At 42.1% G+C, this 26,513-nt stretch overlaps 1 protein-coding gene across 1 annotated transcript in view; it reads right to left on the minus strand.

Moving 5' to 3' along the window:
* The window catches only part of LOC311277645 (uncharacterized protein), a 111,030-nt gene that overhangs the window by 71,810 nt on the left and 12,707 nt on the right, over positions 1 to 26,513 (minus strand). Inside the window, exons 4-5 of the mRNA XM_084388014.1 lie at positions 19,380 to 19,478; positions 5,578 to 5,910 (exon numbers count right to left, since the gene is read on the minus strand). Coding sequence (XP_084244140.1) covers positions 5,578 to 5,910; positions 19,380 to 19,478 — 432 coding nt within the window. The remainder of the gene's footprint in view (positions 1 to 5,577; positions 5,911 to 19,379; positions 19,479 to 26,513) is intronic.

Genomic DNA, 26,513 nt, shown 5'->3' on the forward strand with positions numbered 1-26,513 from the left:
CTCTCCCAGGTGGACAGAGCCGCCGAGAACGGCTATAACGGCATCCCCGCCGTTGAGGATGCTGTGGCAACGCACCTTTGCCCGCCGTCTGCTAGATGGCGCTCAAAGTCTGCCCTGCCGTCTAAAGCCTGCAGGACCACCTCAGCTCTCGCCGGCCGCGCTTTCGCCGCCTCCGGCCAGGCTGCTTCCGCCCTGCACTCAATGGCTATTCTCCAGATCCTTCAAGCCGACCTCCTCCGTGAACTGGACGAGAAGGGCTCGGATCAGTCTGCCTTAACCGATCTGCGCAGCGCTACGGATCTCGCGCTGCGCGCTACCAAGACCGCTGCTCAAGCCATCGGCAGATCCATGGCCGCGCTCACCGTCATCGACAGACACCTTTGGTTGACGCTCGCGGACATGAGTGAGTCAGAGCGCGCTGTGTTTCTGAACGCACCACTCTCGCCCACCGGCCTCTTTGGCCCTGCGGTCAGCGGAATTGTGGATCGGTTCTCTGAGGTACAAAAGGCGTCGCAGGCGATGGACCTCTTCCTGCCCCGCCGTTCGAGCTCAGCCACAGGCCGCCCTCAAACTCAGCCTCCTGTGCGCAGCTCTAACCAGCGCTCTTCCAGGCCCCCCAGCGCTTCGCAGCGACGCCAGGGCAATCGCCCCAGGTCGCGCTCGACCAGCCGTCACAGACCGCCGCCCCCACGGGGCCCGAGGCCCAAGATCGCGTTGAAGCCCGAGCCCGCAAAGTCCTCCTAGCATCCGCAAGGAGGAAAAGATGGTTGAGTCCCGCTACGGCCGGACCGCCATCGAAACGCACAGCTCTGTCAGTCCCCTATGTTCAGGCTACTGCAGCAGCACACACCGCAGCCAACGAGCCAGTATTAACACTCGCTCGCCTGCACACAAACGCCGTTTTCACGGCGACCCAGATAAATCTCAAAAAGAGTATAAGTGCTTTAAGTGTAGAAAATGTGCCCACACCCATGTGCTCACTGCTTCACACAAGTACAATCCCCATGGTAACGCGCCCAGAGCGCTCTCTCATAAAGCGGCCTCACACCGCTCGAGTACTAAATGTAGTAAATGTGCCCACACTCCCGTGTTCACAACTACTCGCTGCTCGCTCTGTCACTCAGTTACCTCAAATTGCTACGGCTCAAGCCGCAGGGGTATTAAGTGTAGAAAAAGTGCCCACTCCCGTGTGCTCACTGCCTCACACAGACCAGGTTCCCATGGCAACGCGTCCAGAGCGCTATCTCTTAAAGCGGAAACTTTCCGCTCGAGCATCAAGTGTAGGAAATGTGCCCACAGCCCTGTGCTCACACCTGCCCACTGCCCGCTCTGCCAGACAGGTTGCAAACCTCATAAAGCCCCCAAACACTGGCCGTGTCATAAGTGCAAATCCCGCGCCAGCTCACGAGCACGCGCGCCCACTTTCAGACACCATAATCCCCACGCCGCTCTCGCGCCTGGGTTATTTGACAGCAGTTCACGCTCCATCGTCCGAGATCGAGCTACTAAATTCTGCACAGTCGGCCAGCCCTGTTCTTCTGCCCTCGTGTCCGAGCATCGGCGGCGCGTGCGCCGCCCCATCTTCTCTGATACAGGTTCCCCATCCCGCGCAACGCGGCGATCTGAACCCAGAGACCATTCGACCCCTAGCTATGCATGCAAAAGCATGGGAGGCTATTCAGGGCGCGTCAGAATGGGTGCTCAACACCATAAGACACGGTTATTCACTCCAATTTGCTCGTCGCCCTCCGTGCTTTCTAGCGCAGACGGAAACGAAAGTGAGTTTGGAAACAGCACATCTGCTTCAAGCAGAAATAACAAAGCTGCTGCGAAAAGGGGCCATAGAACAGGTGCATCCTTCCCTGAGCGAGTCAGGCTTTTACAGCCGTTACTTCCTCGTTCCCAAGAAGGACGGAGCATTAAGACCTATTTTAGATCTGAGACATCTGAACAAGGCTCTCATGAGACGGCCGTTCAGGATGATTACAACCAGACAGATCCTCGCGCAAATTCGCCCAGGAGACTGGTTTATCTCTCTCGATCTGAAAGACGCGTATTTCCAGATCCAGATAACTCCCCGTCACAGGCCATTTTTGAGATTCGCCTTCGACGGTCGAGCTTATCAATACACAGTCCTGCCGTTCGGCCTGTCTTTAGCACCCCGTACATTTACGAAATGCATGGACACGGCTCTCGCTCCCCTGAGGAGTCAGGGAATGCGAATTCTGAACTACTTGGACGATTGGCTCGTTCTAGCGCAGTCAGAGACAGAACTTGTGTCTCACAGAACAGCACTACTCGACCACCTGGAGGGTCTGGGTCTAGCGGTCAACTGGACCAAGAGCTCGCTCTCATCCCCGGCAGTCGATTTCCTTTCTCGGAATAGAACTGGACTCGGTGGCGATGACGGCCAGATTGTCGGAGCAGCGCGCGCACCGCATCCAGCGCCTCGCTGCATCCTTCAAAGAAGGCAACCGGGTTCCCCTGAAGGCATTTCAGCGCATTCTGGGGCATATGGCCTCAGCTGCAGCAGTGCTTCAGCTGGGTTTACTGCGCATGCGCCCGCTTCAACGCTGGCTGAGAACGCGCGTATCCCATCGAGCCTGGGCGACCGGCGGCTCGCGAATCAGAGTGACTCAGGTCTGTGTCTCAGCCCTGCAGCCCTGGCTAGCAGCCGAATGGTATCACACGGGAGTGAATATGGGAGTGGTTTCACACCGGAAAGTTGTCTCAACAGACGCGTCCAACCTAGGTTGGGGAGCGCTCTTCGAAGGCAGACCGGTCTTTGGCCACTGGTCAGACCAGGAGAATCTCCTACACATAAACTGTCTAGAGATGCTCGCGGTCGAGAAAGCGCTCATGCACTTCCTCCCTTTCCTCCATGGTCACCATGTTCTAGTCCGCACGGACAACACTTCAGTAGTGGCCTATGTGAACCGCCAGGGCGGTGTCAGATCAAAGCAACTCTGCGCCCTGACGGAACGCCTCCTCGTATGGGCTCAGCACTCTCTGCGCTCTCTGAGAGCATCGCATGTGCCTGGCCATCTGAACGAGGGCCCCGACAGACTGTCCAGGGACAACGTTCCCCCTGGGGAGTGGTCTCTACACCCCCAAACAGTCCAGTCGCTGTGGCGCCGCTTTGGCAGAGCGAAAGTCGACCTCTTTGCGTCAAAAGACAACGCACACTGCCCAGCGTTCTTTTCGAAGAGCGAGGACGCGCTGGCCCAGCCTTGGCCCAGCGGCCCGCTATATGCGTTTCCACCAGTCTCTCTGCTGCCTCAGGTCATCGAGAGAGTCAGGAAAGCGCGCCACACAGTGCTCCTCATAGCCCCGTTCTGGGAGAACCAAGCTTGGTTCCCGGAACTCATACAATTGGCAGACTCAGCCCCTTGGCCGATTCCGGTGCGGAGAGACCTTCTCTCTCAAGCCCGCGGCTCGATTTGGCATCCCCACCCAGAGGACTGATCTCTGCATGCGTGGAGCCTCAACAATTACATGCTGATCTACCAGAAGGGGTGATGAACACGATCATACAATCTAGAGCCCCCTCCACGAGGCGGCTCTACACGTCTAAATGGTCTGTGTTTAACAAATGGTGCACTACCAGAGGGCTCAATCCACAGACATGTGGGGTCTCGCAAGTATTGTGCTTCCTTCAAGAGCTACTGGACGCGGGCAGGTCCCCCTCCACGCTCAAAGTCTATGTCGCGGCCATTTCAGCGCTCTCTGTTTCAGAGCCGGGCCGCGCATTAGGAAGGAACGAGTTTGTCATCCGCTTCCTTAGAGGAGCGAGGAGGATGAACCCCCCGCGACCCCCTTCGGTTCCTATGTGGGATCTTTCACTGGTCTTAGACGCACTGAAAGCACATCCCTTTGAACCCTTAGAAACTGTGGATATGAAATACCTCACGCTCAAAACCGTTTTTCTGATAGCACTGTCTTCAGTAAAACGTGTGGGAGACCTTCACGCGTTATCCACTAACGCTGCGTGCCTCGAGTTCGGACCCAATGACTCTAAAGTTATTCTCAGACCGAGGCATGGGTACGTCCCAAAAATTTTGGGCACTCCCTTCAGAGCGCAGGTCATTTCCCTTTCAGCCCTGCCGAATACTGGCTGCGAGGCAGATAGTCACCTCCTCTGCCCAGTTAGGGCGCTGAGAAGCTATATTTTGCGCTCCGCCGCCTTCAGGCGTTCAGAGCAGCTTTTTGTTTCGTTTGGTGGGCGCACCAAGGGTCTCGCCGCCTCGAAACACACCCTGTCCAGATGGATAGTCGATGCTATCGCAGCTGCTTACGCATCTAAAAACCTGCAGTGCCCTTTGGGCATTCGGGCACACTCCACCAGAGGCATGGCCTCATCGTGGGCGTGGTCCAGTGGGATTCCCATTCATGACATTTGTGCAGCGGCAGGCTGGGCCTCCCCCCTCCACATTTGTTAGGTTTTACAACCTGGAAGTTCCCGCTTTGCAGGCCAAAGTGCTATCAGTCTAAGTCTCGCGTAAGCCAGCCCACTGTCTGTGCGCGGGCTACGCTGCTGATTTAGCTCTACTGGTTGAGCTACACTATATGGAAGTGTTAGTTGGACCGGCTGTGCCGCTCCCTGCCCCATATTATGTGCTTGTGTACTGTGGTATCTTGGCCGCCCAGCTCCGCTTCGCGTTCCCTGGGCTCCCCATGGGATTCATTCAGGATGCTGGGCGCGCGCACGGCGTTGACAAAGGTGTTCCCGCAGCGTAAGCTAGCTTACGCAATACGAGAGAACCTCTCGTAAGAGAACGTACTCGGTTACTAACGTAACCTCTGTTCTCTCTAGAGAGGGAACGAGTATTGCGTAACCCGCCGTGCTCTCGCCACGAGCTCATTTCGCTTCATGCGACAGAAACCAGCGAAGCAGCCTCTGTTCCTTGCTTATATACGCTAAGCCACACCCCTAATGACGGGCTGTGACGCACTAAGCGCGCCAAGCGCGCTCATTGGACGTGACGTCACGCGCAAGGCTCAGCCATAGGCTGCTGCAGTTGCCGCAGAGCAGCCAATGGGCACGCGATTCGCTTGCCCTAGGTCTGCAGGCTGCCGCACTGCGTTGACAAGTTTTAAAAAAATTAGGATAATTTTTGGCTTCAGTATCTCGAGAAAGGAGACTTTCCCGCAGCGTAAGCTAGCTTACGCAATACTCGTTCCCTCTCTAGAGAGAACAGAGGTTACGTTAGTAACCGAGTACGTTTTTGTGCTATAATGACCTCTTATCAAAATATCAAGGAAAAACAGATTTCTTGATTCATGACCCCTTTAAGCAAAAAAGAAGAAAAAAAAAGTTATTGTGGTTTGAAATGTTAAGACAATAGATTGAAAACCAAAATATAAATATTCAGTAATTTTTGCATTTGTGAAAATTTTGTGGAACATGTTAATATGATGAACTTCATCAGTTTAAATTGTGCTTAAGTGCAGAAACACTTTTTTTTGGCCACTGCGTGTTTGACAGGCTTATTTGCATTAACTAATTTTATGACTGAACTTGCTTTACGGCAAAGTCTGTCAAGACCAATTTCAACTTTTATTCATCTATTCACTTACCCTCCACAGTAATCTGAGTTGATAACACAGATCTCTTTTTGCTGTAAACTGTACATGTGTATTCTCCTTTATCTTCAGCTGTCAGATTGTCCAGACGGAGGGAGAAGTTTCCATGTTGAATGTCATCAGTAAAGAAATGAGCTCTATCCTTATAATGCTGGGCCTCTGCTCGACTCTCACCATCTTCATACAGATGAACCAGAGCCTTAGTGTCTTTTCTTCTCCACTCCACCTTCAGACCCTTCACTGATAAAGGTTTAACACTATAACAGGGCAAAACCACTGAAGATCCAGCAGGAACACGTGTGTCTTGAGAATATGCCACAGTGAACCCTGAAAATGAAAATGCAGTTGGTTTCTAATGTGAAGTATTATGAGGGGGATTTTTATCTATCTATCTATCTATCTATCTATCTATCTATCTATCTATCTATCTATCTATCTATCTATCTATCTATCTATCTATCTATCTATCTATCTATCTATCTATCTATCTATCTGTGTCTGTCTGTCTGTCTGTCTATCTGTCTTGTCTGTCTGTCTTTTTTCTCAATCGCTTTGGCACATTTTTCTTAACACTCATTTGAAACTCCTTTTAACTGTAAGCTCAATTGTCACATCTGTTTTCACGGAACACCAGAACTCCAAGGCATGTCTGCAAAACATTTAATTCCTGCTTCAAAACCTTGTTATTGTGTCAATAAATTGGCCAATGCCACCAAAATAAATAGTGTGTTTTTTTTTTCATCATGTAAGCCACAGTGGTCAAAATGTTTAGATGTTTTTTCACCATGGAAATATTTGTTATATACAAATTTCATGTTTGTTTTTTTTTCTATTATTTTGTTGACTCTAACTGCTTTCTATATTGTACAGGAATGTCAGTTTTGTCTGCGTAAATACAGATTCAGGGAGTAAGCAGAAAGTGACTGGGAAAAGTCAACACTGTCGTACACAAAAAGAAAATGAACATTTGCAGGGATGGGCAGTATTTCAGATACATGTATTTAAAATACGTATTTGAAATATAAAATGCTATTTTGTATTTTAAAGCCTTTGGGCAAAAAAAAAAAAACTAATGTAATTTGTATTTAAATACATTTAAGATGAGTACTTGTTGTAGCCAATTTTAATGTGTTATATGTTTTTTGTTGGTGGTTAAGTTGCATGAGGGTGACGTTCTTCCACCTGCACACCAGGGGGCATAGGCAGGGCATCACAGGCTATATGAGGAAGTTACAGGTGAATAGCGTCAGGGAATTAGGATCTGGAAGCCACACAGTTTTTCAACCGTGCATGCGTGCATGTGTGTGATGGATTTTGTCATGTCCAGCTACTAACATCATGTTTAATGTTGCAAATTTACGAGCTCGAGTTACATCAGCAATGCAAGCAGCAGTGTTTGTAAGTCATTTTACTCTGCATAAAATAAAGTGAAAAAACGAGTTCCATGGCAGACCTGATTTCTTGCACCGTACGCGTTGGAGACGACTTCAAATTCCCTCAAGTGTTTTTTTTTTTTGGTACGATCGCCACTACATTAAGTTGAAAAACTACGCTTCAATGGACGGATCGTGCGGATGTTGGAGGGCAGAAGCACAGCGCTCCAGCTGATTTCAATGAGTGAACGCCGACAGGAGAAATTGGACACTGAGAAATGAAGGTGGGCTAAAGCAACGCTGGAGAATAACGGTAGGATTGTTTTGGAATTGTTATAAGCTGTGTGGAAGAGATAGGACTTCTCACAATCAGGATATAGGTAAATCCTGTTTCAATTTTAAAATAAAGACTTCGGCAGCTTGTCTAATCATTGGCATAATGAGTAACGTGGATTTGAATGCACCTGTCAATCAAAGTGAAACGGTGAATGAACTTGGTAAAAGACCAGTTAAACTCACGATTAAAGCTTTGGAAGAAAAAATATTATCACTTCAAAAGGAAAGGAACCTTAGGATAAAGAAACTTTATAAACTAAGAAAGGAAGTTGAGCAACTGATGCTTTCAAAAGAAAATGTAGATTCTATATGATACTTTTTTAAAGTTGAGTGTGGAAACAACAGAACTGCATGAATCATTGAAACCTTTGCTACCAAAAGAGGAAATGTCAAAACAAAATAAATGGTTTGAAATCGAAATGAACAGTAATACAGAAATAATTAAAAGAATTAAAGAGTGGTTGCTTGACATTAAGGAGCAATGCAAGGATGTTGATGATGATGGTGATTTTGATGATGATGATGAAGTTGACAGTGCTGCGCCACACATGACTGTGATCACTCATGAAATCGGTCCAAATGACAGTGTTTCAAATGTTGGTGGTAGAAAGTGTACATCAGCTTCTTGCTCCAGCCACAGGTCTTTAAAGTCATCAACCTCCTCTGCATACCTAAAAGCAGAGGCTGAAAGGGCAGCTCTTCTTGCTAGGGCAGCTACCCTAAAAGAAAAGCATGAACTGGAGGTACAGGAGGAACAAATTAGACAAAAGAAGGAGGTGCTTGAACTGCAAAGTCAAATTGCTGCTCACACAGCAAAGGTTAAGGTGCTTAAGTACAGAGGTTCTGATGTGCAAAGCTCCAGTGCACATTCTGATGGAATGAATTCATATCTGAAAAGGTCAAAGTACAAATCCTCTCTGAGATCCTCTGCTATGGAATTTGTTCCACAAAGTTCAAGCTATCATTTCAATCATCCACCAAAAGGAGGCAGCAAAGCCACAGTGTCAATGGAGACATGTCTCAAGGATTCAAGCCATCAGTTCAATCATCTACCAAAAGGAGGCAGCAAAGCCACAGTGTCAACGGGGGCACGACCTAAAGAAACTATTTTTCAACAAGGTGGAACAAAAGTTCATGTTCCGCTTCACAAACCAAGCATGCCTCAACAATCCCAGCAAACCAATCACACCACATATCACACACAGGAAACGGCCATGCTTTCCACGCAGGAGTCCATGCAGCGTGATGGTTTAGTGCAAACCAACGTGGAACAAGGAAATATTCTCACTATTATGCAAAGGCAAAATGACATAACTGCTTTGCTAGTACAGCAGCAGTCTTCACTATCATTACCCCCAAGGGATATACCAACCTTTGATGGAGACCCTCTCGAATACAGCACATTCATTAGAGCATTTGAAAATGGAGTAGAAGGAAAGGCTGCTAGCAATCAAGATTGTTTGTACTTTTTAGAGCAGTATACCAAAGGACAACCTAAGGAGTTGGTCAAGAGCTGTCAACACATGCCACCTGAAAGGGGGTATCAAAAGGCCAAGACACTTCTTCAGAAATGCTTTGGAAATGAACAAAGAATTTCCACAGCTTACATGGAGAAAGCTCTGGGATGGTCACCAGTGAAAGCAGAAGATGTCAAGGGCTTGCAAGCCTTTGTTTTGTTTCTACGGGTTTGTTGTAACGCAATGGAGGACATTAGCTACATGATAGAAATGAATATGCCATCCAATATGCGTGCTATAGTCTTGAAGCTACCATATAAGTTGAGGGAAAGGTGGAGAAACACTGCTTATGAGTTGCAGGAAAGGCACTGTCGTCAAGCGGGTTTCAGTGACATTGTCAGTTTTCTTGAGAGGCAAGTATCTATTGCCTCTGATCCACTCTTTGGAAACATTCAGGACACATCCATCTTACCATTAAAATATAACGTTGGACATAAAGTCTCACAGGTTCGCTTCAAGGGAAGGGGAAGCAGTTTTGCTACTTCTGTGGAAGCTGTTAATACTGGAAACACACATCAAGTGCAACAAGAGAAAAATGTTATTGATAAGTCAACAAAGGTGACGTGTCTGCTGTGTGAGGAGGGCCACAGATTGGAGTGGTGCCCCAGAATGGAGAAGAAGCTGCACAGAGAGAAAATCGACTTTCTAAAGGTGAAAGGTGTTTGTTTTGGGTGTTTGACTGTTGGACACATGGGCAAAGACTGTCATAGACGTCTAACTTGCAAGTTGTGTAACCTGAAACATCCTACCTGCCTCCATATCCATTCAAAGGAAAAGGAAACCAAATCAGAGGACACACACCAAGAAACAAGTCATGTAGTTTCTCCTAAGACTTGTGGCCATATAGGGGCCGGTGCACAAGACTGTGTTTTGCCAATTATGCCCGTACAAATCAAGGCTGTGAAAGGTAGTAAGATGCTAAAAACGTATGCATTTTTAGATTCCGGTAGCACAGCCACTTTCTGCTCTGAGCGACTCATGAGGGAACTAAAGGTGAGAGGAAGAAACACCAAGATCCTGTTGAGAACCATGAGCCAAGAAAAGTTTGTTGACAGTCATGTTATCTCAGGACTGGAAGTATCTGCACTCAATAGTAACACTTTCTTTGAATTGCCTGATGTATTTACACAATATGAGATGCCTGTGACTCGTGATAACATTCCACGACAAGAAGAGTTAAGTGCCTGGCCACATTTGCACTCAGTGGAAATTCCTGTCATCAATTCTGATGTGGAGCTATTGATTGGAACCAACGTTTCAAGAGTAATGGAACCATGGCAAGTGGTAAACAGCAAGGATGGAGGACCCTATGCTGTCAGAACCCTATTGGGATGGGTTATCAATGGACCACTAAGAGGAGGCAATGCTATTGGAAGCAGCTATCCTACCATTACAGTCAACCGAATATCTATTGCTAACATAGAGGAACTGTTGGTGAAGCAATATAACCACGACTTTAATGAGAAATCCACTGAGGAAAAGCCAGAAATGTCCAGAGAAGATCTCAAGTTTATAGAAATTCTGAACAGTTCAGTTGAACTCAGCAATGGTCATTACTGCATGAGATTACCTTTCAGGGAGGAAAATGTTATCCTGCCTAACAACCGTCATGTTGTTGAACAAAGGGCCCTCTGTTTGAAAAGGAGATTCAAGAAAAATGCTACCTTTAAAGAAGAATACACTCACTTTCTCAGTGATGTCATAAACAAAGGATATGCAGAAAAGGTCCCAGAAAATCAAAGGAAAGGAAAAGAAGGAAAAGTCTGGTACATCCCGCATCATGGCGTGTACCATGCGAAAAAGGGAACCTTGAGGGTAGTATTTGACTGTGGTGCAAGCTTTAAGGGGATGTCGCTTAACAGTCACCTACTTCAGGGACCTGATTTGACGAATTCATTGCTTGGAGTTCTGTTAAGGTTTCGTCAAGAAGTTGTAGCAGTGATGGCTGATATCCAGGCAATGTATCATCAAGTTAAAGTGACAAAACAGGATGTTGATTTTCTACGCTTCCTGTGGTGGCCAGCTGGTGAATTAACACAACATCTTACTGAATATAGAATGATTGCTCATCTATTCGGTGCAATATCATCACCCAGCTGTGCCAGTTTTGCCCTAAGAAAAACTGCTGAGGACAACAGGGCAAAGTTTCAGTACACGTGACGGACACAATCAAGCATAATTTCTATGTGGATGACTGTTTGAAGTCCTTGCCTTCAGAAGCAGAGGCCATAGCCCTGGTGAGAGACCTAACAACTGTATGCCAATTGGGGGGGTTTCGGCTGGTGAAATGGATTAGCAACAGCAGGTCAGTGTTGGAATCTATTGATGTGGAAAAAAGAGCTAAGGAAGTGAAACAATTGAATCTCAAACACTTGGACTGCAATGGTGTGCAGAAACTGACACCTTCAGGTTCAAAATGGCAGTTCAGGAAAGACCATTGACAAGACGAGGTATATTGTCTGTAATAAGCTCAGTGTACGATCCTATTGGATTTTTAGCACCCTTTGCCTTACCTGCCAAGTTGTTGCTGCAAAATCTCTGTAGGTTGAACTGTGGTTGGGATGATCACATTTCCCCAAATTACCAACTACAGTGGGTGGGGTGGCTAGAAGATCTAAGAAAGCTCAACACATTTAGCGTACCAAGATGCATCAAGCCCAAAGATTTTGGACAGCTTACAAGTGCCCAATTACATCACTTCTCAGATGCCAGCGAGGATGGTTATGGCACAGTATCGTATCTGAGAATGCAGAATGACAAGAAGAAAATTCATCTTGCCTTTATTCTTGGAAAAGCGAGAGTTGCTCCATTAAAGAAAGTGACAATCCCAAGGATGGAACTAACTGCTGCCGTACTTGCAGTTCGAATTGATAGGATGTTGAAAACAGAATTGCAGCTAGAGTTGGAGAATTCAACCTTTTGGAGTGACAGCACAACTGTGTTAAAATACATCAGGAATGAAAAAAGGCGTTTTCACACCTTTGTGGCCAATAGGATCTCCACAATAAGAGAAACCACTGCTGTCTCACAGTGGAGGTACGTCGATACAAAGCAGAATCCTGCTGATGAGGCTTCACGCGGGGTGAAAATTGATTACCTGCTCACGAGCAGCAGATGGATCCATGGCCCAGGAATGGCCTGTTAACATTGTGGATTCTGTCTCTATCAGCAGTGATGACCCAGAGGTCAAAGGAGAGGCTACAGTAAATGCTGTAGTCATTGAAGATGTCCTAAATGTAACAAACACTGTCAACACAGATACTGTACACAGAATGCAACAAATCAGTTGATGACTTATTTCTCTTCATGGAAAAGGCTAAAGATCTCAGTTGCTTGCTTTCTACAGGTGAGAAAGATGTTGTTGCTGTTGAGTCAGAAGAGAAGAGAAATACAAGCTTCTGTGTCCAGCAGTGGACTTGATAAAGTTCAACAAAAGAACAAAGTGGAAAAGGAGATGCAAAGATTCAGAACTACACTGGCTGGTCAAACCATGTGCCCTGAAGATCTTGAAATTGCTGAAAGTGCCATCATTCAATACTGTCAACTAGATAAGTTCAAAGAAGAAATCACTGTTTTGAAAGGGGGGACATCTGGAGTGAAGAAAAGCAGCCATATTTACAAACTTGATCCAGTGTTAGAAAAGGGGCTCTTGAGAGTGGGTGGAAGGCTCAGTAAAGCAGCAATGCCTGAGTGCATAAAAGATCCAGTCATTTTGGCTAAAGACCAACATATCTCCACTCTCATTCTTCGCCACATTCATGAGCAGTTAGGACATTGTGGAAGAAATAATCTGCTTTCTAGACTTCGTCAGCGGTATTGGATCATCAGCGCAAATGCTGCTGCTAGAAAGATTATTTCATCCTGCGTCATTTGTAGACGTTTTAGAGGAAAGCTGGGTGAACAAATGATGGCAGATTTGCCGAAAGACAGACTCCAACCTGACCTCCCACCATTCACAAGTGTGGGTGTCGACTACTTCGGGCCTTTTGAAGTGAAGAGAGGCCGCAGCTTTATAAAACGCTATGGTGTTATCTTCACCTGCATGGCCAGCAGGGCAGTGCATTTGGAAATAGCATATTCATTAGATACCAGTTCTTGCATCAATGCACTGCGCAGATTTATATCTAGAAGAGGCCAGGTATCGCACATTAGATCAGACAACGGAACTAATTTCGTTGGAACAGAACGTGAGCTGAGAGAGGCTCTGTCTGCTCTTAATCACCAAAAAATTCAAAAGGCATTACTTCAGTCAGGAGTGAAATGGAGCTTCAACACTCCTACTGCATCACATCATGGTGGAACATGGGAACGAATCATTCGCATGGTCAGACAGGTGCTGAACTCAGTCCTTCATCAGCAAAGTGTGGATGATGAAGGGTTACAAACTCTTCTATGTGAGGTGGAAGCCATATTAAATGACCGTCCCATCACCAAAGTGTCAAATGATTCTAACGATCTGGAACCCTTGACCCCTAATCACATCCTCCTGTTGAAAGGCAAACCTGCACTTCCACCTGGGCTTTTCGAGAAGAGTGATTTATACACAAAACGACGTTGGAGGCAAGTTCAGTTCTTATCGGATCTCTTCTGGCACAGATGGATCCGGGAGTACTTACTTCTGTTACAGGAACGACAACGGTGGTCTAAGGACAAGAGAAGCTTCATCATTGGAGACATAGTCATTGTGGCGGACTCTACTGCCCCTCGCGGATCCTGGTTATTAGGGAAGGTACTGCAGACCTTTCTTGACTCACGAGGACTTGTGCGGTCTGTTAAAGTCCAGACCAAATGCAACATTCTGGAGAGACCAGTCACAAAGATTTGTCTTCTGCAAGAAGCTGGATAAAGACTGATATATTAGACATATGTATGCTCACATGGACATTATAAACTGAAAGCACGTATGTGCATGATGGACATTTTTTTGGCTCCATTGTTTGTATGGTGTTAAATTGTTACATTATAGAGTAACAATTGGGGGCCGGTGTGTTGTAGCCAATTTTAATGTGTTATATGTTTTTTGTTGGTGGTTAAGTTGCATGAGGGTGACGTTCTTCCACCTGCACACCAGGGGGCATAGGCAGGGCATCACAGGCTATATGAGGAAGTTACAGGTGAATAGCGTCAGGGAATTAGGATCTGGAAGCCACACAGTTTTTCAACCGTGCATGCGTGCATGTGTGTGATGGATTTTGTCATGTCCAGCTACTAACATCATGTTTAATGTTGCGTGCAAATTTACGAGCTCGAGTTACATCAGCAATGCAAGCAGCAGTGTTTGTAAGTCATTTTACTCTGCATAAAATAAAGTGAAAAAACGAGTTCCATGGCAGACCTGATTTCTTGCACCGTACGCGTTGGAGACGACTTCAAATTCCCTCAAGTGTTTTTTTTTTTGTGGTACGATCGCCAATATAAATTTGTATTTTCAAAATACATAAAATACTTTTTGCCAGTCAACCTCTTTCTCAGGGTGATTTTGTGCTTCAACTAGTTCAGTTGAGTGGGAAACAGTCCATGATGTGTGTAGTGTCAGTGGTAAGAGCGCCCTCTGCTGGTGTTCAAGAGCATCACAGCTGGCGGGAGTGACAGTGTTTATACAGTACTGATGTATCATGTAGCTGATGCTGTTCAGAGCTGTGATGTTCCTCCATGTTCAAAAATGTTCAGCAAACTCTATATAAAACTCCACATATAGCCTACATATACAGTACATATACATACTTGATTGGTTGATTGGTAATATTGTGATTCCTATTTCATTACAATGGCAGGCCAATTGCCAATTTAACAAACATTACAAACATTCCATGTCATCATTATTTTTTTTTATGGAATTTAACATATCTGACAGATTTTGATCAATGAACGGATAATTTTACATGTGATGGCTCATACAATGAAATAATTGTTTAGAAGTTGTGAAGAGTTTGACAGTTTCACTGAGAATCAGCTCATCAGTTTTGATCCGTGTGCATTTAGTCATTGTGCAAATTGTAGACAATTGAACTTTAGGCTGTTTCTCAATTCCAAGAACGCCAAGAGCGGACTTGCGTTCTCGTCGAGACCGGTCTTCCCTTACGGAACAAAAATATATGGGAATATACTGCACAATATAATGCTATATCTTACATAATACATTTCCATATATGTGAAACTAGTGCTTATATTTTTCAATATACTGCAATATATGCATTGACCATATGGTTAAAAATTAATACATATAAATGAAGACAAAAATAGCATTACATGTAATATTCACAAAGTTGTATCCTTTATCATGGAATGAGTTACAACAGATCTCTAGTTCCCAGCATGCTTTGCTTCTGACTGACTGTTAAAGGAGAGCAAATGTTAAAATTAAGTGTTACTTAAAGTGTTTTGCTCAATATTAATATGGGGGAGATCTATTAGTGTTTTCTGGTGTGTGTGAGTTTTTGGGGTTATCGTTGTGCTGAAGAGTCGAGCCTGTGGTTCAGTTTATGATTGGCTGAATATAATTAAGACTATAATTACTACATTTTAAAAGTAATGTCTGTGCACTCCTCAGCTCAGTGATAGACTCTTGGCTAAATGCTTTAGTACATCCAGGTGTGCTTTTGATATCTAGCTTGAAAATATGAAACCTTTATAAATGTAAATAATTAAATAATATAATAAATATTACATTATATATTTCTCTATATATGTGTGTTTATTTTGCATGAGTAAATATATTTGCAATATATTACACATGCAATTACCATGTCTGACCACATATACATCTATATTATGAAGTGTATTACTGAATATAAAATTACATAAATTATTATATATTAGTAAAAATATTGTCACAGATTTTTCAATATATGAAAAGCAGCAATTCCTTATGTATTATTCAATATATTGTAATATATTAACACAATATATTATTCTGTATATTTTCAAAAATACTGTTAAACCATTTAATATATTAATCATTCTTATATGGGAAATATATTTTCGTTCCGTAAGGATAGCCAGGCGACCGTGGAAGAACTCGGAAGGACGCGAGGACACAGACATGTGTGTGTGAGGATTGAGAAGTGCTTCTTAACTGACTAGGGCTAGGCTATCTCTCAGCAAATAGCGGTTAACGACCAAAGCACAATAAATACAACATAACATCACAAACAAATGTCACAACCTATTAAGATCTCTTTCATATTATTATGTTTTCATATAAGTTTTTATCTGTTTTATTTTACTGTGTGTATGAACATGAGTAACCTGTGTGTTACTTGTCAATGTTAAGATTCTTTTTAAAATGCCAATAAAATACTGGCGCTCTCCCTCTGGTGCTCCTCATTTGGGACTCACACTTGTTATCTTCGCGGTAGCTGTATTTCTTTTGTATTTTGAGAGGATTTGATGGTAGCCTAGTTATTAATATTTATGCAATAATTATGGTTAATTTTTGCCATTGAAAATAATACAACCTTTTTTTTCTGATTAAAAAAAATATATATTTTTTTAATGAATGCAGTATTTCAGATTAACACTGAGACTAGGCCTTTTAAATCCAATTTTTAAAGTCAGGGGTTACATGTATAGCTCTCTGTGGAGAGGCTTGTGAATACTCTAGTATTGTTTTGGACAAAATGACTTACTTTTAAGATGTGGATTTGAATTTATTTTATTTTTAGAAATTCTCAAATAATACTTTTTGTCAAGGTTTATAAAAAAATCAATTTTGATATGAAGTGTACACATTTTTGCATTATTATCACTGCATTTTGTTACACGTAACATTAAAATTCAATAAAACATTTACAAAAATAAACAGGAATGCTTTATCACAGCTTAATCTGGATCTGATCTCCTTTCAACCTCTTATTTCAGTCTTCTGACTCTGCTGTATTCTGCTGTATGGTAATAATCCTACCAGTTCATTTGTGTTTATAATTGTGTGTGTGTGTGTGTGTGTGTGTGTGTGTGTGTGTGTGTCACTACTGATGTTTTAGAGTTTCACCCCTTCATTGCTGAACACTTTTGTATTTGCATCTTGGCCGATTTGTAGAGAATTTTTGTGTTTTTGCCGATTTTTCCATTCATTTTTGACCGAAGAGCACAAGTGTGACTATTTTTTTACGACCACTTGTCATGCCCTCAATTTTTTTGGTGTTCACATTCCAAATGCCATAAAAGTCATCAAGTTTCGTACCATTCCAATGAAACTGTGATTTTTAGAAATTCAAACCAGAAAATGTTCCGTTCAGAAATGACCGAAGAGCACCATTTCCAGCCAGCAGATTTTTGTCATCACTTTATTAAAATTAAGCAAAAGCAATAGACAAATGTTTACTTTCACGAGCTGTCACGTATTTCGAGCTTGCAGAGGGAATCTCTTAAGTGAGAACAAGAAGTTTAAAGCTTACAAGCTTCAGTACGTCGACCGCCCGCAGCGTCTTCTGGGATTTTTAATGGTTCGAGAATTTGACCCGAACACATCCGGGCACTTTTATGCGTCCTTGTACTTGCGTTCTTGAATATTACCCTGGGTCTCAATGTCCATACTATCCATCCTAAACAGTATGTGAGATTCAAATAAGTGTGTCCCAAAGAATACTATGTTGAAAAGAGTATGCCAGAAGTCACCGGATGGTCTACTATTTCCGAAAGTGTGGATCCATGCACACTCTAAAGGCTAATATTGCCCACAATCCACTGCACTTATGGAGGAGGAACAACTAACACAAGCAAAAAGTGTTACAAAAAACTACAAAACATGGTGAATATGCGCAACCGACAGTAAAAGGTTTAGATAAAGGTTTGAGTGACTAATCAAAGTTTAACCTGATAAAAAAAAAAAATATATATATATATTTATTTAAATGTTATCCGTCTTATATTTCATCTGCAATAACAGTGTGGACTTTTATTAAGATCCATTTAGCCATTCAATTTTAAATTCATCATTATGCATTAATATGAGGAGAGTCTCCGCATGAAAGACCCGTGACTGCAGATCAACGTGCTTCTGCATTTCTCTCCCATACGGTAGGAAATTAAATGTGGAGGATTTTTATCTTTGACAAGATGATTGACAGGCCTGTTTGTGTGACAGGATGCGTGTAACTAAGCGACAGAGAGAAACCGTTAAAGACGCAATTGTATGACGTGATAGTATATCCCAAAACGTGTCTACTCTTCTGCTACACACTCAATTGTATGCACTTTTCCTTCACCAAAAGAGTACATACTTTTAGGGCGTAGTATAAGTAGGCGAATTGAGACGCAACATTGGAATTGAACTTCGAACTTCAACGGTTGATGATGACGTAGTACGAGAACACAAGGGCGCAAGATCGCTGAAAAACGCATGTTGAGAAACAGCCTTACTCTTTTGCACACATGTGCCAAAGCACAAGCAATTTACTTAAATCAATAAGAAATTCAGATCTGATCTGAACACATTGTTTTGAGGAAAAAAGTCACATTTGAGAATTGATAAAAACTGTAATTGTACTGTTTTTCCCCCCACTGGACTCTGAGTGCGACATCAGGATTTTACATGATGAGTGTTACACTTAAGAGTCCAATGAAGATGAAGACAATAAAATAAAAGTAAATTAAATATATATTTATTAAATAACACAAACTCAGGTAGATTCACAGACAAACAGCGACGAATCAGGGTTTCTACACACAAGCAATAACAGACAAAAGGAATAGAAGAATTTGAAGCGATTAACAATGTTGCCAAATGCTTTCAATAGAAAGTAGCTAAAACTGGTCGCTAAATATCGCCAGATGATGTCATACTGGCGAGTCCACTGATCTGATCAGTTGTGAGTCTCGGAATCTAGGTTTGTCCAAGAAGTTGCTAGATTTGTCACTATAGGAGATACGTCTCAAAAGGGATGGGGAAGTCGCTAAATCTAGCACAAAAAAAAGCTAAATTGGCAACACTGGTGCTTAAATACACAAGATAACTTATAAAACTTATACCATATAATGACACAACTTTACATGCAATTTTTTCTTGCACTTCATCAGCAAGAAAAGTCTCATTTGTCAGTTTATGGGATAGATTAAGGGATGAACTACAGGTTCTGTTTTTGCCAATGTTTGTGCCATCAGTGTTTTGAAAGATATTTTTAAAAGTGTTTTAAGGCATTTAGTAGTAAGTAAATTGCACAATGTTACATCATTTTTTGGTTTGTTTGTTTGAATGATAAATCTGAACTCTGCCTTAGTTTCAGACTAAGACCTCAATGTCCTTCAGTTCTGACAGGATATTTTATCATTTCACCATTATCCACTCATTTAGTCATTTTGTGTTGTTTTTTTTATACCTTTCGCTGTGACTGTTGAATGTTTAATTGAGTTAAACTTTATTGTGGGCTGGTCTGTTATTCTTGTATCATGTTGAAAGTTTGATCATGTGAAAGTCTGGCTATTTGGGATTAAAGCCTCGCTGAACCATTAACTCTTTCCAAAGTATTCTGTTTAGGCTATTTAATCATTATTAACATGTATCGCTTGTCTTCTCTACTTTCTCTTAATCTTCAAGTCCCAAATGGACTACAACAAATAATAATATTTGTACCGTATTGTGTTCTGCAGTAGATCAGACAGCAGAGCAGAAGTGCAGATCCAGATGCAGCAATCGAGAGAATCAACACCATTATATGTAAAGCAGAGAAACCTGTGAAACACAGACATCAGTTTCTGAACACAGGGGTTATGGGGTAAATGTACTTCTCTATTACCATAAACAGTATATTGTTTATTAGTGCAAATATGTATTGTTTTTAACACACACACACACACACACACACACACACACACACACACACACACACACACACACACACACACACACACACACACACACACACACACATACACACACACATACACACACACACACACACACACACAAAGGAACTGTCCTAAGGGTCATAAGGTGTTCACATTGTAATACCTGTCATTATACACGTTTGTGTCCTCATAAACCATATAAATACAAGGACACACACACACACTCACACACAAACACCCACAAACAAACACACACTTAAGGAAAGAAAATATATTTCCATATATTTATGATCAATATATCAAATAGTTTGAATATATTGAAAAATATATATGAAATAATATATAGCGTTAATATGTTACAATATATTGAATAATACATGAAGAATTCCGGCTTTTCATATCTTGAATAATATTCGACAATATACTTACTATGTTGTACACTGTAAAATATAACTAGAGTTTACGCCAAAAACTTGAGGAAACCCATTGCATTAAATTTCTCAAGCATGTTTTAAGTCGTACATTTTTAATACAAATACATACAAAAGGAGTGTTGGGACAACGATAGACTATGCATGTATTTATAATTATTAAACTGCAAATACTTTGTGTGAAATTTAGCACAATTAATGGAAAAAACTAATAAATAATAAAACTAAAAAACATCAACGTAATACGGAAGCTCTAAGAGGCCTGGGATTTATCATTTATCTTCCTTGTTTTCTTGTGATCGTGACATAATCGTGTGATCTGAAAATAAAGGTTGAGCTCAGCAGACGGACAAGACACTTCAGCATATGTGTTACAAATATCAAAGTTCACATTCTGAAATCGGAATAATGTATGCTTTGTAACGTGTGCGCATACACCTGAATTCACCTTGTACTGTTGTGTTTATGTATTTATGTTGTATTGTAGTATTGTTTTTATTCGTACAAACTGCAAATGCTTCAATACTGATTTTGTTAACAGCATGCATTTTGAAGCAGTTAATGATTTAAATGTTAAATTAATAATTCAACAACATAACACTTTGCTCATATGGAAACTGTAATTCTAGTACAACGACATAGAATTTGCACTGTCTTGAAGAGTCTGAAATAGATGTTGCTCAATCTATCAGGAAATAAAATACACGTATCATGACTTATTCAGTGAAATTACGCTGACAGCTTTATTTCCAAGATGATTTGAATTTGAATACGATATAGTGCAATATAGTAACAGAGGCTTGTATTATTATTTATTGTATATTCAAATAAATTTCTGCAACTAAACCCAGATATGTTAATGTTTAATATTTCCTGCATTATACGTACATAAAGAAATATATTTTTGTGTTAGGTCGGAAGTGTCTGTGTGCAGTAGACACACGCACCTTGACGATTTCAATATATGACTTATCCTCTCTTAAAGGAGAACTCCGGTCAATTTTAACATTGAGCTCATTTTTTTGTACATTTGGAGTGCTGTCAGTACAGAGAACAACGACAAAAATCGGTGTTGCCTACACCGTGTTATCCTCTTTTTAAAATTTGCACCCTGTTGACTTCAATGGGGCAAGTTTTAAACCTGCCTTTAGCCTCTTAACATCCTTGATGTGTCATTACAAGTGCACAGGTCATGTGAGTGATTCCTTCGGAGTGAACGCGGGTGAATCTGACTGCAGTAGATGTGAAAGATAGGGATAAAAATGATGTTTATTCAGCCAGCGCAAATACCTGTATTTACATCCTGTTTTCGGTCGAAGTCCACAGTAATCGATTGTCGAGTTCACGCGCATTGGTTTAGTACCTATGATCACGCGCGTGAACTCGACAATCGACTACTGGGATTCACTGATAATACGCTGTTACTGGTGAATTTGGCCGAACCGACTATCTCCTACCTCGGCCTTCCTCCCGTCCCGCCGGCATCTGGTGCCATCGTCTGCAGTACGTGCCCACCAATGAGTGTAAGTTTCCCGCGAGTGGGCGTGGTTTCAGCACTGACAGCGGACACGCCCCCAGAGATTACTTTTTTTTTTTTTTTTCAAGATTTTGATAACTTCTTTTATTTACTTGGCATTTTTTTATCATTCATATTTGGCTGGGTGGTTAATAACAGTTTTTCTGTGGTGTGACAAACTCAGAACACATATTTAATATTGCTTTACATAGACTTTAATATTTGGGGATTATGGTGTTTAGATTGCACTCCAACAACGGCATTTTAAACAATGCACTGTATGGGATTAATATCCCGTCAAAACAGTATTGCAGTCACGGATCAAAATAATAAGCGTGAATCAAAAATTTAAAAACACATGTAAAAATAGGCTATATTGCACAAACTTAAAAAAAAATATGCAAAATGAACAGAATAACAAACAACGTGGTCACGGATCAAAAAAAATAATAAGCATGAATAATTCGTCATCCTAACAACGATCGGAGTTGTGCCTGTCTGACGATCCATCATATTCACCTTTAATGCACTTATCTACGGTGGCCCAGTAGTGCACAACACAACAAAATTTTAAAAGCAAACATAAGTTCACAACACAATGGAAATGAGCCACAACACAACGGAAGATTTACAACGCAACGAAATAAAGCCGCAACACAACAGAAATGCTCCCGACCACAAGAGTGCTCTCGGAGCGCGACAAAGTTAGTTTTGCTTGCCATTGTTATATAGAGTCAGCAGTCTTAATATATCAACACCACGATTAGTTTTAACAGTATGTAGCTAACCATTTTATATTGCCTTTTATTAATTCAAAATCACCTAAGTGCATTATAGCTGCATATTTATACTCTAGAATGCTTTGACGTGCTACCCAGAGCCATATAGAGATATATCTATATTTCTCTCTATATGGCTCTGGCGCTACCACAGCGCTCGATCCCTAAGGGAACGTCTGCCAATTCCTCCAAGTTGTTAAAACGTATAATTTGTATAAATTAAAATTATTTTTAACATTCAAAAACAGACATGTTCAAAATCCAAAGCTTGATTGTATTGATAGTAGACTGACTTACTGCAGCTGACTTTTTTCCAATACCTCCCTTCATGTATTTACAGTAAATAAACATGTTTCAAAGTTTGTAATTCCTATTAACCAGACTGACTTACAACAGGTGAAATTGAGCCATTAGCTCCCAGTATGTACAGTACACAATTTGTTTTTTTATAAAAACATTAGGCCTACTTTAAATCCCCTAGAGGTTTCTTTTTTTTTCATGTCCCAAACCTTGTAGTAGGTTTCTAGTGAGCAGACTGACGTATTACAGGAGAAACTGTTCCAATACCTTCCTGTAATTCTACAATTCACCAAATGGTTTTTATTTTTATTTATCAAATTATATTATAATAAATTACACGTTTTAACCACTTGGTGGAATTGCCAGACGTTCCCTTAGAGATAATGTGCTTAAAGGAACACACCGACTTTTTGGGACTTTAGCTTATTCACCGTATCCCCCAGAGTTAGATAAGTCCATACATACTGTTTTCATCTCCATGCGTGCTGTAACCCTGTCTGACGCAGCCACAGCTAACCTAGCTTAGCTTCTGAGAATATAGTTCCCAGTATGTAGAAGATGGCTGTGTCTCATGTGACCTTGTTATTTGTACACGCTGTGACTATACAAATCACTACATGTAAATAGGAAAATGTTGGTGTTATTTTGTCACATATTGGGAGCAGTATGCTAGCTGGAGCCATTTACCTCCAGTCTTTGTGCTAAGCTAGGCTAGCGGTGGGTGCGTCAGACAGAGTTACGGCACGCACGGAGATGAAAAGGGTATGTATGGACTTATCTAACTCTGGGGGATACAGTGAATAAGCTAAAGTCCCAAAAAGTCGGCGTGTTCCTTTAAATGATGGAGAAGAGTGGCCCAAGGTTCACCATTCAAGGAAACTGTAACTGGGCCCAATAAGTGCACTTCACTCCATGGGGAGGGGAAAGGTGCTGATGTAAGCACTACACCCAGCCAGTGTTTCTGAGACTTACTTGATAACCCAAAACCAATTAGATTAAATCTGAGATAATAATCTTGTGATGTTGGGTGTAACCAAAGTCCTTTTAGGCAAGTCGTGCCACTCGGCCGCCATCTTGGCAACGCCTCCGGGCAGCTATTTCGGACTAACAAGACCAGGCTCCTATCTAAATGAATGGGCAGAGAGTCAGAACTGCACTTTAACTGGTCACCGGGACATAAAAACTGCATGTATAGAAACAGCAGTAAAATATGATAAAAATCGCTGAAAAAGTTTGATGACTTTGCCCCAAAATAAGGTTTAAAATGCCTTTTTCCCCACAGGTTATACTTTACTACGCATGCGCAAGAGTTTACGACACCAACTTCATTTACGTCTCTATCCAGAATGCCGGTGTTGTGCAATAATCAATGTCAATATTGTTCTCCATTATTTAAATATAAGCAGGTTTGCACTTTATCAGTAATAACAATGTATTATATAGATAAGTTGTTTTAACTATTCATTTACATGAATCGGTTCAAAAGAGTCATTAGTTCGCGAATTGGACGTGTCATACGGTTGTGTGATTATCCCAGCAGTTAGGACATGGACATCCCACAAGGTTAGTGTCAACACAGAAAACATTACATCACTGGATAGGTTTTTTCGTTTATTTAGAGAGTAATTTTATGTCAGCTGAATGTGCGGAATGCATTTCAGAGAAGATAAGGCAACGTATTTTAGCACAAATCACACCCAGCGGTAATTCAGGAAAAAAAAATCTCAGAATGCTTCACATGAAACTTCGGTCTTCCGACCTTTTACCATAATGTTGTTTTATTTTGATTAAACATGCGGATCTGCGTGCGGGAGAGAGAGCAAGACAGCGCTTAATTTGGAGACGTTGAAGTCTTTTTTTACACTTTTGCCTGGCTCTGAGAGAGAGAGAGAGAGAGAGCGCGCGCGTGTGACCGGGGCGCTCTCTCTCTCTCCGCTGTCGCAAAACCTCAACTGTGCGCATGCGTCAGTGGAACCAGACGATAGGCTTAAATGTTTCCTGGCTTGACTTTTAAAAGCAGATGATTGGCTTACCAGCGGGAGGGGCGGGACATGTGCACACAACCGCCATCTTTGCCGTTACGGGTTTTCCTTATATAGCCTAGTTGTATTGAGGATTGAGGAAGTGGCATGTCTCATAATAAATAGTCTCTGGTGTAACCCAGCCCGCAGTTTTATAAATATATATCAGTCCGATCGAACAATTTATTTATTAAATTAATTCAATTCTGATTGTATTCTGTTGCTAATAGGCACTTACCTAAAGCTAAAAGAAGTTTTGTGCTTCTGACAAGTGCTTTTTTTGCAACAGACCTGTCCCACCGTCTAGAACGCAACTGAATGCTTTTTCGTGCCTCCATACTTAAAACCGCGAAAAACTACTTCTAAACAGGAAATGACTAAATAGTTACGTACATATTTGCTTGGAGGATTCAACCTCCGTGCGCCTCTCAGAAACCTAATAAAGATCAGATCAGGCTTTCCCAAAGACCTGCCATCCACAATGTCGTGATTCACCGCGATGGCAGCCACGTACATTGAGGGTGGAGGCGGACAGGTGCCTCTCTAGGCCTTGTTGGAGGAAGGAAAACACAGACACAATGCTAAATCTCTGTGGGTCTTCCCTCAGGAAGAACACCATGTAGTGAACGGGCGCCACTTCAAGGCATACAGCCGCCACGTTGAGGGGGCTCTGGCCTGAGTGATTCTGTCTATCACCGCTGGTGAGATGTCAGAGAAAGATATTAGAGGTTGAGAAGTCCCAGGCTGTGGGTCGACAGTCGGGACAGGCGGGGCGGAGGAGCTGGATAGGAGGAAGAGGATTATGTCTACATTTTTCCTGAAAAAAGTGATGAAGTTGTTGTACCTCTCCTCTGTGGCTTCTAAATGAGAGTGAGTTTGTGGTTTGAGGATGTGATTTATAGTGATATAAAGCTGCTTGAAGTTGCCAGGGCAACTCAGAGAGGTTTAGCCGGAGATGGCATTCTGGGACCATGAATGTGGACATTGTCTGGCCGAGAGACCGTGTCATGAGTTTAGTTGTTCTGAGAGCAATAATATGGAAGCAGATTAGTCTCAAATATAATTCACGCAAAAAACATGATTCACAAATGCGTAGACAATTTCACATGCATGAAACCTAATTCACATGCACACAAAAAAAATCCACGTGCGTGAAAAATTTAAATATTCACAAAAAGCAATTCACATGGGCAAAATAAAATTATATACTCATAAAATACATTTCACAAATGCAAAACACAATTCGTAGATATACAACTGTGCACAAAAACCTTTGAATGTTTAAAATGTACGAGTGTATTCTTGCATTTGAATGTGCAAATCGCCATTCACGTACGAATCGCCTTATATGTGTGTGTGTGTTTTTGAGACTTTGCCAATACTCGTAACACAGAGCAGTCGTACTCTTTAGCCAATCAGATTTAAGCTTATCAATCGACCAATCAGTATCACGTGAGGGCGGGCCTACCTACATGTTACGTCATCAGTTTTCGACCAGTTCATGGCTGAGCAGAGGTAAGTGCAGTTAATCGTTCATTTCTGTGTTAACTGAAGTTAAAGAAGTTTGAGATCAGTTGAAGCAATAGTTTATGAACTATTAACTGATGTAAGCAAGTGTTGTTGTAATCAGATGTCCCATATCGTGTCAAAAATGAAGAAGAATGATGCTTGTTTTGTTGTATTTTAGCTGAAGGTAGACAGCTCTCACAGCTACAATCACGCTAATGATTGCAAAACAATCATCTGTGGTCAATACCCATCGAGATTGTTCTTTAAATAGTGAATAGACCTATTTTAATGTGCGTTTTTTGCCATTTGTGTATGATGTTAAATTATTATTAACACTTGTTTCCCTGCATTTTATCAGGATTA

The sequence above is a fragment of the Rutilus rutilus genome (genome assembly GCF_951802725.1).
Source record: "Rutilus rutilus genome assembly, chromosome: 1".
In the NCBI taxonomy this organism is placed as follows: Eukaryota; Metazoa; Chordata; class Actinopteri; order Cypriniformes; family Leuciscidae; genus Rutilus; species Rutilus rutilus.